This window comes from Temnothorax nylanderi, unplaced genomic scaffold (assembly GCF_030848795.1).
Source record: "Temnothorax nylanderi isolate EJ_2023f unplaced genomic scaffold, tnyl_v1.0 TNYL_tig0116_pilon, whole genome shotgun sequence".
NCBI lineage: Eukaryota > Metazoa > Arthropoda > Insecta > Hymenoptera > Formicidae > Temnothorax > Temnothorax nylanderi.
The window spans coordinates 213,136-230,832 of record NW_027249178.1 but is presented as its reverse complement, the minus strand read 5'-3'; the positions used below and the strand labels follow the sequence as shown (position 1 = coordinate 230,832).

Sequence of the window (17,697 nt, the reverse complement as noted above, 5' to 3'; positions counted from 1 at the left end):
CGGGGCTTAATGCTGGGTCTACAATGCGAGTCGTGGGTCGTGGGTCGTAGGAAATTGACCAATCACATTCGAATTTGAGGAGAATAATCGACTGTGATTGGACAATTTCTTGCGACTCGCATTGGGCGCGTTCAGCAGACCAAGCCACTCAGTAGCAGTCGAACATGATTGGCTCTTACTTTTAGAATCAACCAATCAACGTAGAGTGTTGATAAGACGAACTCAACAGTTGTGTCTGCTGAACGCGGCCATTGTAGACCCCGTATAATGTGCGTTACGGAACGCAGCATAAGCAAGAAAGTGCGCCTGGCGCCACATTCAATCTTTCCACCTTCAGCCTTCGAAGAGTTAAGAAGCTTATGAAGTCTGCGTGGTCTTGGAGAGATCTCTATGCGATAGATATTGATTTTTATTTCTTGGAGAGGAAAGCCTTGTTCAATTAACTATCAGCACCTACATAAAGGTATAACAAAGTCTCAATTTATACTTTAATTATATATTAGATTATCTTAAAAGTTAATTATTTTTAAAGTAGTTCTTTTGCAGCACCTATAGTCAAGTAACATTCCGTCATGAGGTAATTGAAAACAAACATATTGCAACATCCCAATAATTATAATAATAAAATATGATTTTACACGCACGATTTAATCGTATTTATAAATAATTAAATTAGTAAATAAATTAATTTTTAAATTAGTAAATAACCAACTTTTGTAGGATGCGGGCACGTGCCCTCCACGTGCGTCTCACGGGAAGATTGCTTCGCAAGAACGTGGTCGAGAAAACTGCTTTTCCTCTCACTTTATTTATTGAAAAAGCCGCAGTCAGCCGATTCCGCTGATACAGTCAAAGAAACGCGTAACAGATTTATATAAATACGATTAAATCGTGCGTGTAAAATCATATTTTATTATTATAATTATTGGGATGTTGCAATATGTTTGTTTTCAATTACCTCATGACGGACTGTTACTTGACTAGGTGCTGCGAAAAGACTACTTTAAAAATAATTAATTGAACAAATTTAATGCATATTCTGATTTGTATATATGTTAATGGTATATAGACAAAATAATTAATATAGAAAATTTCAGATAAATATGCAATGGGAATTTTTTAATTAAATTAAATTGTCGTTGTGTATGTGTATCGATTTTGTACAGTAGTTTAGAAATATATACAAATTTGCTAATACCACAAATGTCCATACTAAAAACTACATTGCTAATTGGAGTTTTGGAGTTGCTTCGCACGAGGTTTTCGTTTGTATGAGAGAAAATGGCGGCGGTCCTATGCCGAATGTAGATAGCGTCGGTGCCACGTGGCCGTGAATTGCCGTGAAATTGCTACAAGTCTTTTGTAAAAACAAAAATGCTGGAATCTTGTTGCATCAAAAAGTATATTGCAATAAAAAAAAGATGGCCCTGGTGGAAAAATATCTCAGAATTTTTCATATTATTAATCAGAGAGAAGCTTTAGTGATGAATACTGAAATTTTGGATGTAACACCATCACACAATTTCATCATCAAAACCGCGCGCCACCATTTTCTTTCATACAGGCTGCGTCTTAAGTTCATCTTTAGATACTCAGTAGCCAATAATGAAACGAGAGTCATACAGCATAAACTTAAGACGATATTAAATATGTATAAGTGAGAAATTGTTGAGCAGCTGTGCTGCGATTTCGAGCCCGAGCTAGCAATTTTTCCGGTTCCCCGGGCCTCCTCCTACACACACACACACACACCACACACACACACACACACACACACACACACACACACGGAGAGACGCTCTGTCTATTCGTATGACGAGTTCGTCTCTTTGCGGAATTTCTTGCACAGTTCATCAGATGAACTTAAGACGATCTTATACTTAAGATTTGACTATATAAATATAAACCGGCCATAAACAACTCACTTAACTAATTATCTCATACTTTTTTTATGATTTTGATTGAGTTAATATATTAATAAAATGGACTTTTCCAATACAATAGAATAAATTTTGTATCCTTTATCGAATTTTATCTTTTAGCAGAATAGAAATGTTTATAACAAAACATGAGCCACGATTTTCCTTCTCAGAATCTTCTTTTCGACCCAAAATAATACACAAAATACATTTCAAACAAATCGGAGCGATTGTCGTTATACTGCAGATTTACTTTTTTTTTTATTTTAATCGAAAACTAAATTACAATTACGTAACTTTTTTATCGTAAATTAAGTTTTTCTTTTTTTTTAATAGGACAGAAATTCCATCACACATTAACTGGAGTTTATTAAAAAAGAAGAGATACTATGGAGAATATTCAGGTTGAAAGATGGATTCTTAGTTTTGGTACGAAGTGCGAAAAATTGGTTTTCCAATCGTTTCCCCATTACGTTTCCAAACAGCACGATTACAATTTACAAGAAACATTGAATGGATTCTCTCCGATTACTTTCGAAGATTTCTTCAACTACAGGGCACACGCGCATTGTTATATATGTAATAACATTGGACACGGAGGGCCCAAGCCGAAAGAGAAGTATCAAACAGTAGTCGACGAAGAAGAAGAAGAAGAAAAAGAAGAAGAAGAAGAAGAAGAAGATCGCGAGAATAAAAAAGCAGCCAGGAAGGAACTGGAAAAGCGGTTCTGTGAAATCTGCCGAAAGAAATATAGTTGTCAGAAACAGTACGAGAATCACCTAGCCTCGAAGGCTCATAAAAAGAAGATTCTGGAGCAAAAGGATAAAACCGTAGCAACCGTTTCTAGAAATAAAGAATGCAGAACTACAAAGAATGTTGTCGGTTTCAGCAAAGAAAGGATTAATTCGATTTGTTCCTTTACTAATCAATTCGACTTTTCGTCGTCCTTTTATCATCGCCGTCCTCTTATCTTGAATGGTCGATACATGGGCGTTCATATATGTTGTCTGTTCTGTGACGAACGTAATCAATCCTTAGAGTACATTATGGAACACATGGCGAAGAGTCATTCGTTTGTCATACCTGATTTGAAGTACTGCGTGAAACCAAAAGGCCTGTTATTGCACTTGGCAGAGAAAGTTTATTTTGATTTCCAGTGTATTGGGTGTTGTGACTCAGGTAGATAAATAACTATTATTCTAATCAACTACTTTTTTCGTTATATTCCATTAGAACCTTTGTTGTAAACATTCTAAAAATAAATTTTGATTAGAATTAAAATAAAAAGAGTTAAATTAGAAAATTGAATTAAACTGAAAGAAATCACAGTTTAAAAAACTTCGAATTGAATTAAAATTTGCATATTTTTACAGGAAAGAAATTCAAAAGTTATAACGCAGTGAGGATGCATATGATTACTAAAGGCCACTGTCACTACAAGATATCGTCCTCTGACTATTTCAACTTTTTTGATTACAACAACTATCCAGACGACGAGACTGCTGAACCAGAATCATCAGACGTTTACAAGGCTAAGCTACCTTTGACGCCTGGCAAGTTTATTAATCATGCCTTGTTTCTTAAAATTAAGCGGTATAAACAAGACCTCGCGACAAAGAGGGCGCTGAGAAACAGCATTAAAAACAGGATTAAAAAAGCTTCCCTTTTGGAGACCGGAAATAAGTTGACGCTGCAGGAAGTTTATATTAGAACGATTGCTCCCTAATTGCTCCTTATTGCTCCATCATTATTTTAATGACTTATTGCATTTTTATTGAAAAATAAACAAATTAATCATTTCACAAGTGACGCCGCCGCCACTTATCGGCCGCCTATTGTAACAATGTGCGCGTTCAGCAGACACAATTGTTGAGTTCGTCTTATCAACACTCTGCGTTAATTCGTTGGTTCTAAAAGTTCCTAAAGCCAATCACGTTCGACTGCTACTCAGCGGTTTGGTCTGCTGAACGCGCCCATTGATCGACCACTTTTACCGTGTCTGAGCGCGTGAAATCTCAGCCCTGTCATTAGTAAAATATAATCGCTTCCCGTTTAAAATTTATATTATATAACCTCGATATTTTTGTATTAGGATTTTCGTCTTGAAATATTCTAAAGAATCTGCTGCTTAAGTTAAGTTAAGAGGAAGTACATTAGTTTTAGGACACCCTGTATAATGTTGCTTAGGGACATAAACTGTATAAAAATAATAGGCAAATCCAGGGAAAAGAGAGCAAAGTAAGATAAAGGTACCAATACTCGGACACTTAAGCATAGGAAATGTACCAATAACTGGACACGTATCTGTGTCTGGATACCTTTAAAAAAATATAAATTTATGAAAATAAACGTTTGGATATTATAACTGAAGTTTCAAACTACAAGAAAAAATACTTTTATCTTTAATTATATATATATATATATATATAATTCGCGTTATACTTATAAATAATAAAGATGTCCGGGATATAGGTACATGTCCGGGTATTAGTACCTTTACCTTACTCAACGCAGCTAAAAGTCAAACAGAACAAACTGCGGGAGCAAAAAAACAGCAATGAACTTTGAACTATACCTATAATTGTATTTTTATATATATATCGTATTTTTAATAAAAACGTATGTAAATGATTAAAAAATATAATGCACTGCACATAAGATGAAGTTGATTATCCTTATACTATTACATTTTGTTATTCTATAGACACAACAAAAAAACGTAATTTAAGTTAATCGCTCATAAATTGATGGATAAAACCACTCGTTGAATGATGGATTTAATTCTAGCTTAAAATCAAGTTCAAGTTCAAGCGCTTCATAACGCGTCATTTCAATTACTACGAAATCGAAATTTATTATTATTCTTTAAAGGATATACATCATCACGCAATACAAATAATTATAAATCGCGTTATAATTCGCATTTGATGGACGTTCTTACAAAATAACTTGTGTATACTTTATAATTTTTATATATATTCTTTCATAACATGTTTTATCGACATAAATATTTTATTTTTTTCTCAAATAACTTTTCTTTTTTAATTTATGTGGACCCGTTTATATCCAGAGCAACACCTCCATATCACGTCACCGCTTTCAATAGAATGTAATAAATATACAAGATTAGAAGATGATTCACGCATCACCGCATTTCCCTGATGTTCATATGGGAAAGAAAGAGGGAAGAAGAGATATAACTGGACGTTTAATGCACCTCATGGACCATTTCTCATGGCGACATCAGCGAATTACGAGATGCGAAAAAAAATGGGACAGTATTTGATACTTTGCGACTTTCTTTTTGTTTCTTCCTTCCTATTGTTAGATATATTTTGCTATACGTTCACAGTAAATAATATTCCTTTTTAATTCTCAAATATCTTCTCTAAAAATTCCTGCTATTGTATATATATGTATATATTTTGTATTCTTGTTACTTTTTTTATTAAATAAATTACGAAATATCTAAATATCTATATATATATATACATATATATATATATATATATATACATATATATATATATATACATATACATATATATATAATAATTACAATGCATGTAATATCGCTGATAATAGAACTGATGTTTTGTTTTCTTAAAAAATGTGCCAAAATTGTTCAACGGGATATATTTTTAGAAAGAAGATTCTTATATATATTTTATATTTATCGTTTAATTAAATTTGATCATTGATACGTATCTCTACGTTTTATACGTTTATTTTTAACGTATATAAGAGTCAAATAATACATACGATATTTCATATATATCTTCTCTGTTTCATTAGATTGACTGTTAGCCGCGCAGAGCAAGAATGAAAGATCCAAATGCGAAACATTTGTTAGACTTTTAGCAGTTAGACTTTCGCAGCCCGTTCGCTACATTAAATTATTCAATTTTATTGAATCATTCTCTTTCTCGACGTTCCTTTTAACGACTCCACGTTCGGAACATATATACCCGTAGGGCAGTAATACCGGATATCATTCGGAAATGATATCCGGTTTCGACACGTATTATGCGTGAAACGCATGATACACTCTTTTTTCTTTTAGATAATTAGATAGAAATATTCTATAAGAAGGCGTCATGTCATTCACGACACCGAGACATGCATTAACAGTCCTGTTATTGTCACGACACGACGACAGTATACATATCTTTTATCTACTTCGCGCTTTGCGCTTTCGTGTTGACGGTTTAATTTAATTAAACTCTTCGAGCGAACGACTTTCTTATTTTATCTTCAATCTAGCAACTTCACCATCAGTTTTAACGCCTGATGAGGCGGCGCCGGTCTGATGGACTTGTCCAATTCCGCATACGAGATCTCTGCTTCCACCTTGAAACCGTGCTTCAGACAGACCTTCTGTGAAAATGCACCGGTCGCGTCGGCCTTACACACCTGCAATGATATAATATACCAAATTGATTCTCATTTTCTTTATTAATTTCTATTGTGAATAAAATTAAGAGATCTCTTTCTCTCTCTCTCTCTCTCTCTAAAGTCTTTTAAAGAAAATTGAACAAGTTCCTAAAATAAGTGGATTGAAGCAAGAAGTTTTGAGAAATAGAAATAATTTTGAAATTGTATCTCGTTCTCAATTACTTTACTAAACTACGATAAATTCTTTTCTCCTTTTAGCGTCAGCCTAATAATATGAATAAACAATCTAACGAATAAATCAATTTACCTCTTATTTTTCTAACTGTAATGATTAAAATTAAAAGAAACAAAAGTATTAATAATCATAATTAATAGTGACTGTTAATCGACTTTACGACATTTTGTTAGAATCAGATAGCCAAGATATATTTCTAGAATCAATGTTATTCGGCAAATTAACATTTTAGCCATTAGATTCTGAAAGTTATTAATAATAAAAATAATGCATTTATTCGTTTACATTTATTTATTATTCATTATATTATTTATTCGTATTATTTATTAATGATATTTTATAATTTACTTATGATATTTAATTTATTCATTATATTAATCTGATCTTTTGCTATGGGAGGGGAAGGGCGAGGGTGCAAGAAATACCTTTCAGAAAAGTAACGAGTGATGGATTGCAATTATACCTCATGAAGAAGTTAACGAAAAATCATCCCATGCATATTAACCGAAGAGCATGCTGAAACAAAAGGAAAGTGTGTGCTGTGTACGCAAACCAATCACGTCAACGCAACAATCTTAAATTAATAAAATGAAAATAAAAAATACGAGAAGCTCTCTTTATGACATGTAAAATCAATAAAATAACTGCATAAATATATATATTGCCGCTTTGATAAAAAAAAACATTTTTTGCGAACTTCGTAAATGTCGTACAAAATTACATTGATTTTCTTCCTCTGCAAAAAGAATTGATGAATAATTTCTTATCCGTGATATTCTACAGTATACAGAACAAATAAAATAAAATAGATCACAATTAAAATAGATCAATTTATGATTAAGTTGAAATTAAGAAGAGATAGAATTATATAGATTCATAATTAAAATTTCATAGACAAATAAATTCAAATAGATAAGTTAAATATAAAAGATAAATGAAAGGATAAATAAATTATAAATAAGTGAAAATCAAGTTAATTTACCTTGAAATCGGCATTTTGGGCGGTTTTCAAGCTATCGGCCATGAGAATATTGGCCAAACCTTTGCCGCGGTGATCCGCGTCAACGCTGAGAATCCGACACTCGAATAGCTCATCCACATCATACTTGGCGAACAGATCAACCTTGTCGTTCAACTTATAGAGTAATCTGAAGATCGTCTTGAACTTTTCGTCATCCAACTCGTCGAGACGCCGCTCTGCTTCCTCGCGCTCACCTTTCTTCAGAATACCATTTAGTGCCATTCCCGCTATCTGATAAAAATCAATTCTAAATTAATTCAATCATTCTTCGTTATGTTAAAACCAGATATTGCAACCTTCAGAATGAAAAAAGTAAATAGAAATAAAACTAAAAAATTTTAATTATCGTTATAAGAAAACTAGTTATGGGAATGAACAGAGAAAATTATAAATTTAAAAAATATTAAATTAATCAGAAAATTCTTTCCATTTTTAACTGTATTGCGAATTAATAATTTCTATACAAATAAAAATATAAATGATGGATTTCCTATATGAAGAAAATGGTTGATAAAATATTTAAAAATAAAAAAATTTATCATCATCACTTATTTTAATTATAAATAATTATCACTAATAATGTAAAAAATTTTGAATTGTTAAAATATTTATAAGTAAATGAATAAATAAAAACGAAAAAATGTGAAACAAGTTAATTCTTCTTTCGAAGTAATAATGAAGCAATTATTATATGTATTTCATGAGGGGGGGGGGGGGAAGTCGCTCACCGCTCCCTTCTTATTCACTAGCATCCTGGAGTAACCCTGCTTCAAGGTGAAAAGGCAGTGTCGCTCAAGTTCGCGCTGGGATTCCCCCCTCGCGCAAAGCCCTACGGCGTTGTTGAGTGGCTCATCGGCAAAGAAGTTCCATCTCAGATGGTGGATCGCCTCCTCGTAGCGATTTTCCGGCACATCCACGACCGTGAAACAATCCTCGCTAGAAGACGACATGTTTCGGGTGGGCGAATTTTATGCCGCGCACTGAAAGCAATTTCCACACGCGCATCTCCTCGTGAAGAAGGGTGGTCACCACCTCTCGTGTGAGAAAACTGCCTCCCTTCCTCCCGTACAATATTGATCGACCTAGTTCACTGGCGAGTACACTGGGTCAGTTGTACACGTCGATTGTGTCACGTTAATTGGGAAATAAAATAATTTTACGAGATTAATCAGAATTACATTAAAATGACCTAATTAGTCTAATCAGGTACAATCTGTAAACAAAATTTTATTAAATCAATTTGTATTCTTTTTTTAAAAGAGTTATCACTATCTGCCATGTCGAGATTGTAAACATAAAAGTTGTTTGCGCGCAATGTCTATATCAAGAAAATTCCAGTCAAAATTATATCAATTTCAATTCCACTTAAGAAGTAAATTCGTTTAAGCGAATCGTGGTTTGAAAATTTTGAAATCAATTTTATTGAATAAATCAAATGTATATGGAGAGGTAAAAACCAGTGGTGTAAGTCAAATTTTTAAAAATATTTTCTCGTGTGCATAGATGCAATCTGTACAATACATAAATTGCATCTATGCACACGAGAAAATATTTTCAAAAATTTGACTTACACCACTATGGCTTTTACCCCTCCATATGATCATGATTTGCATTTCAATGATTCGGCGTCTTCTTCTAGTTTAAAAATATCTCGTTCACATTTCTGTAAAAATTTGAAAAAAGCAGAATAAGAACGACGAAGCAGATTATGGTAATTAATAATTAAAAGATAGTACAAAATATATATATACATATACATATATTTATTTATTATCGGATTGTACAATTCCTCGCATCATAAAAGCCAGAAATGATACGAATGATGATGGAATGATTTGCAATATATGGAATTAAAATAGTAAACTCTCTTCGTTATTTAAAATTAAAATACTCGGAATACTTTTAACTGTAAGAAGTAATTGCGTTGATGTTACATGCATATTACATAATTACATGCATGATACATAATTACTAATTTATACAAATTGCTGCCCAACAAATACTATAAAATGTATCTTTCGAGAAATAAACAATATTAACAATGGCTTTTTTAAAGCGGAAAAGGGACTGCCAACGACATTCTCTAAAATATACAAACGAGACTGTCGTGGTTCCGATGTAATTTATGAATGTTCTTTCTATTTAGATATTAACATCTTAATTTATAATGTATTATTTACAGTATTTAAAACAGCACATCATCATCGCTCTCATCAAGCAGATTTGTAGCGTCAGAATATTGTCCACTTGCAATCATTTCTGCTCTTTCTATTTCAGCCTATAACAGCGGAAAGAAAAATTCAGAGATTTAGTTACTACATAAACTATTAAAAAAGCACATAAATAATGGAACACATTCTTAGGATGATAATAAGTAGAAAAAAATATTAATAGCATTAATAAAATAAATTATCTAAACGTACCTTTGCCTTGGCAATCTTCTTTTTATCCTGAATCTTCTTCAGCCGATAAAACTCCTCTCTTTCGAGCTCATCAAGCTCTGAAATAATATAGGCTAGCGTTCTCTCAATTCGTGGGATGATAACGTGCTCGATAGCATTGACACGTCGATTCGTGATCTTGATAACTTCGTCGAGAGTAACAAAACTCGTTTGCAGCGACGCCAGTTCTACGAGCAATTTCACTGCCCGCTGATAGTTCTTCTTCAGTTTGGCCAATTGTTGACCGCCTCTGGCCAGACCTGCCAATTCATAAGTGTCCGTTCCATCCTGATAGGACTCGAATATCGGTAGGTTCACACCGGCAACGTTGTCTTTCTTAGAACGGATCTTGATCTGTGCTTTGGTCACATTTTGCAGAACCACCTGATTGAAATCTCCAGTAGCAAATTTTGCTTCTGCCAACGAGAAGGCCGCCTCCTTCATCACTTCACCCATCAGAGTTTTGGTCTAAAAATAAGAAAAATAAGAATGCACAAATTAGATCATATACATATATAAATGTATGTGTATACGTACATATATAAATAACAATATATAAAAAGTTCAATATATAAAAGTTCAATAATAATATATAAAAAGAGATAGATGAATTAAAACTAGAGTAAATAATATAATAGACAGTGTACAATAGAGATAATAAAATTGACAAAAATTAATCATACTTCTATGATTTTCCCTAATATCATTCTGAAGCGCATTTGCAGTGCGTCTGCCTTTTTCTTCAACAATCCATGTCCCTTTTGCGCTCCTTGTAAGCGAAACTTCATCAACATTTGGGCCCTAAGTACACAAACTTTAATAAGTGCATAGTCTATGATAAATAAATAAGAATAATAAAATGTTATAAGTCTTAAAACATACTAGTATCTTCATTTTCCAAATTGTTAAAGCATACTAATCTTGTATACTTAAAATAAAATACGTATTACTGTTCATAAATTTTGTATTATGTCATTAAATATACAAATTCGCAAATTAAATTTCTTGACAAACAATTGACATTTTTGCTGCAAAGCAGGGAAAATAAAGAAATAAAGAACTTCGCTCTTACACAAACATCTCGACGAAATATCCCTTAAAATGTATCGTGTAACAAACACTTGCAAACAGAAATTTGCAAATTAATAATCTTTACGAAAATTAAGACGTTCTGGTAAAGTAAAACCGAGTCAGAATCCTTAAATAAACATTCACGTTCCTTTAACAGTTGAAGGCTGGGGTTACACCCAGTGGTGCAGTATGTTTTAAAACGGAATTCTGCTAAAAAATAATGACGACGCATGATATACGAATGAAATCGTCGAGATTTTGTAAAAATTAGTATGGTAAAACAAGTAACTTACCCCCGAGAGGGGAAAATCGGTAGTCTGTCTCTGCCTGACATTCTCGATCACTGTGCATCAGCTGGCATCAGCAGACAGGAACGGGATTGATCAGCTGACACGAGAGACCGGAAGTCTAGACAGTTGAGTCCCCAACGGCGCGCGATTTTAAAAACGTACACGTATGTGCTTAAAGACCAATGCGGTTGCTAAAAACAAATACAAAATGAAAAATGACATATTCTTTATAGTTAATTTAATATATACCTTTATTTGATTTAATGTACATTTTGATACGCTCATATAAAATCAAATGTAAATATAATTGGAATAAAAAATACATAAAGTGATACTCAAATGTAACGTAGAAGTCTCGTATTTTTTGTCAAAATAAAATTTCTTTAATATTATCATGATACTTGGTAGACAATTTAACTTAAATGTTGGAGATAAAGATTTCTATATTGATTATTGCAGAATTTTTATCTTTCAGCAGATTGTTTTACTAACATGAAATTGATCAACCGTACCTATACTATCTATAGGAATAATTTTATGTAAGTTAAAAGATAACGTACTAGCTATAATAAATATGTATATGTACTGGTTTCCATTGTCAATTTATAAGAAAATTTATAATTTACGACACGTATACATACACTATAGATTTTCAGTGAATACCGGCATTACCGACAGTGAATATCAAAACTGAGAGACGTAAACAAACTAGTAAGGTTAGTAGAATATCGAATAACTGAAAATTTAGCAGAGAACATAAAAACAGCTCTGCTAAATAAAGAGAAATTAGAAGCTGAGTTATCTAAAGTTTCAGATGGAAAAAATTAATATCGGAAGTTGTATTTTTTTTTTTAATGAATAAAGGAATGTAAGTGAAGGTTAGTATGGTTCAAAATCAATTAATTATAATGTAAGTTTTGAAAATGAATTGGCTAAATATCTTGATGATATAGCAGAGATTGACAACAAAACTGTGCAAAAAAGTTTTAATAGATCTGGTTAGGGAAGCACTAGAATTATTGTGACGTTTCAGGTGCAGAGTTAATTGGAGCTGAGGATGTGGATTGGGATAAAATATTGCCTGCAGAAACGATTGATGAAGAACGTGAACAGAAATGCAATTGCCGTAATTTAAATAATGCAGAAATTTGTTACATACTTAAAAAAATTCCAAATGGTAACAAATGATGGAAAATGTAATTGTAGATCTGTCGCACTGGAACCAAAGTGTAGATTTTAAGTTAGCAAAAGAAGATGGAATAATTGGAATACTTCACAAAGCAACCCAAGGGCTAAAATATGTAGATCCAATTTATGCAGAAAGAAGAAAAGCCGCTGAAGAAGAGAATTTGATGTGGGGTGCGTATCATTTTGGAGTAGGAGAAGACGGCAAAGACCAAGCTGAACATTTTCTGAAAACAGTCGGAAATGTTTCTCAAGTAACGCTAGTCCTTGATATTGAAGAGTACCCAAATGGGAAAAATATAACGCCGAAACAAGCGGAAGAGTTTGTTAATCGAGTTCATGAGGCAACTGGGCGTTTTCCACTGATCTATGGAAGTCCTTATTTTCTCAAGGATTTCGCTACACCGATTTTAACAAAATGTCTATTGTGGGTGGTAAAATGGGATGTAAGACCAATGTTACCAAAAGGGTGGAAAAAATGGGTTCTATGGCAATACACTAATGGTCAATTAGGACCTGAACCACATTCTGTGAAAGGGATTGGCCCATGTGATCGAAATAAATTCAACGGAACACTAGAAGAGTTAAAGGATTTTTGGGTATCAAAATGTTATTGAAATCATTCAAACAATTATTCCACAAACTACCAAAATCATAAAGTTTAGTATGGGATATCTTTAATATTTTGGATCAAAATCTAAAATAAAAACCTGAAGATCTAAGCAGGCAATTTGAAGTTACCAAAGGGCTGAGACAAGGATGTGCATCACCAACATTATTACCTGCAGATGTAAGTTTTTCGAATACGTGGAAATATGTTTATAAAATCATAATTTTTACATTTGTAATCTCCTCTATGTTATTTATTATTTATAATATAGATACGAAGTCTGACTGATTTTGCTTGGGGAAATGTGTCTCATAAATCTTTACAATGATTCTTTATGATGTCTGTGATTGTAAGCACATATCTCGCGCGAATTATCTTATCTGATTATATATACTTGATAAATCGTATTAATTGTATTACAATTATCAACAATTTATTTAACATTTTTCCAATATATGCGACATTCTTGCACAAAAATAAATTATAAATTTAATTTTTTTGGAAATGCAGCACATTATGTTATCATGGTCGCGATGTTAGGTACTTTTATCTATTATAATCATGTAAGTAATGATGACAAAAATATTGTGGTTACACTATTTAGAATAAAAATAACTTCCGCAGAGGATACATTTTAAAAAATGCAGAACACTACATAACAAAATTAGGTTATACAGTGATACATTTAATCAATCTTTAAATTTTTATGAAATTCTGTAAAGTAACTGAATTGTCTAAAATTATTTAAAATCACCAGTGTAACTTAATGTTATAATTCAAACAATATTATAAATATGTGTACCCATTTCCATATATATCTTTAATATTTATGTACAAAAAAATCACAATGCGGTTCAGTATAATACAATCTGCCCAGGTTTCAAAACCTGTCTTACATTCATATTAATCCTAGCTTCCGTGATGTAAGTTCGTGCTTTGCGCCAATCATCCAGATTGTACGCGGGACCTTCACTATTACCTTCACAATTGTCGTCCCAGGGTGCTTTGGACGCTGGTAAAATCCGCGGCACTCCGTGATATCTCAGACGGGAGCTTCCCGACATTATCACTGCGTCTCCACTTCGCAGAAAAATAGCGTTAGCCGGATCTTCCTGTCTAAGACCACCAATCAGAAATACCGCTGTCTGCCCGAAATTTATGGAGAAAAGTGGCGCTGTAACGTTCACTTCCGAATGATCCGTATGCCCCGCTAAAGTTGAGTTCATCCGATAGTAATTCACAATTGCAGCTTCCGCCTTGAAGTCCGAGAAACCTAATGCTTTTGCCAAAACGGACGTTAGGCCGGATAATTCCGTCGGCATGTCGCTTTTCGAATTTTCCGAGTATAATTTTGTGTCCCAATTGTGATGATATCCCAGTGTCGCCCATCGCAGCTTGGGTAGGAGAGTTTTAGTCCTTTCCGTTCTATGTACAACAAATAAAAACCAACAAAACCTTAACATAGATATCAATATCACAGATTTTCCTTAGATAGCTATATTGAATTATTGCAAAAATATTCACTAAAAATATTAATCTATTCAAATTTAAGTTTTCTACCATAAAAGTTACATCACTACTAATTTGACAATCATTCCTTACTGAAAACATATGTCCCACCACGTTTCGTTATCTAAAACGTTATGAGCGTCTATATTTAACTTGTATGGCTCCTTAGAGTAATCTTTCAGACATTTCGTGATCCAGTATCGTTGGCCATCAGGTGTAAATGGATTCTGGATAAAGATGAATCCTAAAAGTAAAGATAAGTAAGTCAGGCAAGTAAAGATAAGCAGGTATATAGAATCAAGTATATTAATTACTACAATCTCTTACGAAACGGTATTATTACTAGTTAAAAGTAATATTGTATAAACAAAGTTTAAACGAGCATTGATGTAATATGAAAACAATATTATTGACGATATTGTTATTTAAAAATGAGTTTATTATTATTATTTTATAAAAAATTTGCTCACCAGGAATGGCCAATAACTCGTAAATGCTCCATTTCCTCACCGAATTGAGGCCGAAATTGTTCTCGGTCCATTCGCCAGTTACGCGCGCCTCGATCTTTCTAACCTAAAAACAACATTCGCGATTAACTCTCGAAAGGATATACGAATCGCGATATCACGTACCCCGACGCGATCTGGACTTTCTAGATCGATCACGTTGCCGAGATCGGGTGTGGGATTTCGGCTTTTGTAATATTTGAAACTGTCCCGAAACATCTCTCCTCGATCGTGCGGGCCGCCATGTTTCCTTCGCACTTTGCTAGAGCTAGCGCCAAACGCGAGATGACGTCTGCGGGCGCTTTTCTTTCGTCGAATTTCGAAATACGATTCTAAACACGCGGGGTTGAAATCGCGCTCAAATCATGCCAAAAAGGTCGGAAAGAAATATATATATAGAAGTTATGCGGGCAACGTGACATTTTATAATCACATTTTATGTAACTGGGTCTAGAAACTATGTCTGCACATCCTATACATCCATAAGGATTATACAGAAAATGGGTATAGGATTTGATACGAAACATAATATCACACGCAAAGAAAATAGGTATAAAGATCGAATATTGAAGAGATGTGTTGGAACTTAATTTTATAAAGTCTGGCAAAATTTTGATTGTCGCGTTTGCGCGGTAAATAATTCGATTCTTAGACCATGCGTGTTGGAGCATATCGATATACGCTCGCGGATATACGCTCGCTGTCTGACTAAGAGCGGAAAAACGTGCCCGAACCGGGTGGACACGTAAACTATGCGCCACCCACTATTATTACTCAATATACTTTGCATATCTTCATCAAGCCGAGATTACATCGGGAAAGCGTGCCGTTTTTTCTCACATTGTGTACCCGAGGTATTCGGAGGCCTTAGAGTCAACATCTAGAAGCATCGAGTTTCGAAAGTTTCCTTAAAATCTGGAAATAATGAAGAAAAATAATAAATTTGTTTATATCATAGAGTTACATAATAATATAATTTATTTATATTATACTTATTTTCAAAGATGAATAAACAAAAAATAATTCCCAAACTTTTTGTCTCGTCCACTTTAAATATTGGTCGAATAAAAAAAGATTTATGTTTTTTAAGATCAATACTTTCAACAGATTTATGTCAATTTATTGTTATTTGTAATGTAATTTGTAATATATAATGTTTGATTTACGCAAATGAGAATCAAGGACTATTAAACAGGACTGTCAAGCAATTAATGGGAAGTTATATTCCAAATTATGCGATCTTTATTTGTAAAAAAAAAATCGACTCATTCCTACGATCGCACGAATTACTCTTTTTATGAATGACTAAATTAATCGTCGCCCAAGTTAATCGGAGTTTGATCCAAGTCATCTTAAATCCGCCACTTGTTCGCGCGACGCGTGCAATAATCGTTTGTGACTAATTTTAGCGTGCGATTTTTCACATAATGCGGCATTGCCGAGAAACGGCGTGATTTCATAGGATAGCTGCGAGCAGGGCAGGGCACCGCGTGCAGCAGCGCCTCTCAAGGCTTTTCGAAAGCCTCTACCGCGAGTAAATTAATAGACGCGGCAGGCCGCGGTAATAATGATCGTCCATTACCGTCGCGCTTCTATTCGCCATAAATCTCGCCCACCCGCCTAACCTGACCACACGCTAAATCCGTTGTTCACCCGCACACCTGCGACGGTCGTCGCGTATCGATCGCTGTTCGATCGACCCAAATCATCGTCGCGTTCGAAAAATAAGTCAACGATCGCTATTATCAGTCGACGAAAAAAAAAACTGACGATCGCGATACACGTAAAAATTATAGAACAAATTAGAGACCGCAGAAAAAGTTACTAATTAATAAAAACGCGTCATAAAAATCAGTTTTCGTACATTACACATTTCTTTCGCGATAAAGTAATAAAATTATGGCTTTTTCATTTTTTTTAAAATTAGACTTTATCGTTTTTTTTGTTTGCCTATTTTCTATCTGTTTTATTTAACGCTTGCGTTCTGTCCGAAATTAAATACATATTCTCTATGGAGCTAATTACATCTCCATTAATCGCGAACAATGAGGTTGACATCGCAAGAGCTAGCGTCAAATGATTTCCAATTCTGCAAATTAGAACGTAAAGTCCGCGTAAATATTTTTCACGGGGCTCTGTTTGTCTAGTCTTCGTCCAGGCGGCCGCGCCAGTAAAAAATCCTTCGCGCTGTCAGGAGACTGACGTTTTCTGGCAGAATTGAGGCGGTCTAGGAGTGCCTAGAGAGGAGCGCGACACGCACGCGGATCGAATGTGCCGGCGTGACGCGGTAAGGGAGCGGTGCGCGTACTCTCCCTGACAGTTTCATGTCAACAAATGTCGCGGCCGAGGCGTCGCGCCCAGCCGAGTCGAGCAGAGCCAGCCTGCCAGCCAGCCAGCCAGAGCCAGCCCCGGCGGGATCCGCCGGCGCGTATTCGCGGAGTCGTGGCCGCGGCCAATCGCGGCGACGCGCAACGTCACCGCCGGCCAATCGGCGCGCGTCGCGGTGACGACACGG

General features: G+C 34.3%; 4 protein-coding genes and 1 long non-coding RNA gene across 12 annotated transcripts in view; 2 read left to right on the top strand and 3 right to left on the bottom strand.

Annotated features, from left to right (window-relative positions):
• Window positions 1–1,097: 1,097 nt before the first annotated feature.
• Window positions 1,098–4,577, top strand: LOC139776318 (uncharacterized). The gene is made up of 2 exons (XM_071712891.1): window positions 1,098–3,098; window positions 3,275–4,577. Exons 1-2 carry the CDS (start codon window positions 2,309–2,311, stop codon window positions 3,643–3,645), a joined length of 1,161 nt encoding a protein of 386 aa, XP_071568992.1. The 5' UTR covers window positions 1,098–2,308; the 3' UTR covers window positions 3,646–4,577.
• On the bottom strand, window positions 4,480–8,897 carry LOC139776266 (arylalkylamine N-acetyltransferase 1). Of its 3 annotated transcripts, none has more exons than XM_071712837.1 (4): window positions 8,299–8,897; window positions 7,532–7,801; window positions 7,013–7,065; window positions 6,199–6,332 (listed from the first exon to the last, which is right to left on the bottom strand). In XM_071712837.1, the coding sequence occupies exons 1-3, from the start codon at window positions 8,518–8,520 to the stop codon at window positions 7,036–7,038; spliced, it is 522 nt and encodes a 173-aa protein (XP_071568938.1). In that variant the 5' UTR covers window positions 8,521–8,897; the 3' UTR covers window positions 6,199–6,332; window positions 7,013–7,035. The 3 variants fall into 3 exon arrangements, 2 of the variants coding, with proteins under 2 accessions (XP_071568937.1, XP_071568938.1); XR_011719048.1 differs by having other exon boundaries at window positions 6,214–6,332; window positions 6,975–7,065; XM_071712836.1 differs by lacking the exon at window positions 7,013–7,065 and having other exon boundaries at window positions 4,480–6,332; window positions 8,299–8,883.
• Window positions 8,898–9,312: 415 nt separating this feature from the next.
• Vha36-1 (V-type proton ATPase subunit Vha36-1) lies at window positions 9,313–11,510 on the bottom strand. Its single transcript, XM_071712827.1, has 4 exons — window positions 11,376–11,510; window positions 10,695–10,812; window positions 9,994–10,479; window positions 9,313–9,848 (listed from the first exon to the last, which is right to left on the bottom strand). The coding sequence occupies exons 1-4, from the start codon at window positions 11,414–11,416 to the stop codon at window positions 9,756–9,758; spliced, it is 738 nt and encodes a 245-aa protein (XP_071568928.1). The 5' UTR covers window positions 11,417–11,510; the 3' UTR covers window positions 9,313–9,755.
• Window positions 11,437–17,697, bottom strand: part of Alkb (alpha-ketoglutarate-dependent dioxygenase AlkB) — a 38,449-nt gene continuing 32,188 nt past the window's right edge. For 2 of the 3 annotated variants that reach the window (XM_071712822.1, XM_071712823.1), the window contains 4 exons: window positions 15,309–16,097; window positions 15,147–15,249; window positions 14,770–14,920; window positions 13,967–14,592 (listed from right to left, as the gene is read on the bottom strand). In XM_071712822.1, the coding sequence (XP_071568923.1) occupies window positions 14,022–14,592; window positions 14,770–14,920; window positions 15,147–15,249; window positions 15,309–15,401 (918 nt within the window). In that variant the 5' untranslated portion in view covers window positions 15,402–16,097 and the 3' untranslated portion in view covers window positions 13,967–14,021. Of the gene's footprint in view, window positions 11,564–13,966; window positions 14,593–14,769; window positions 14,921–15,146; window positions 15,250–15,308; window positions 16,098–17,697 lie in introns of those variants that run through there. The other variant, XM_071712824.1, reaches the window with a different exon arrangement.
• On the top strand, window positions 12,040–13,583 carry LOC139776271 (uncharacterized). Of its 4 annotated transcripts, none has more exons than XR_011719051.1 (4): window positions 12,052–12,088; window positions 12,187–12,250; window positions 12,406–13,347; window positions 13,439–13,583. It is a non-coding gene; the product is annotated as an uncharacterized lncRNA (long non-coding RNA). The 4 variants fall into 4 exon arrangements; XR_011719050.1 differs by lacking the exon at window positions 12,052–12,088 and having other exon boundaries at window positions 12,095–12,250; window positions 12,406–12,498; window positions 12,579–13,347; XR_011719052.1 differs by lacking the exon at window positions 12,187–12,250 and having other exon boundaries at window positions 12,040–12,088.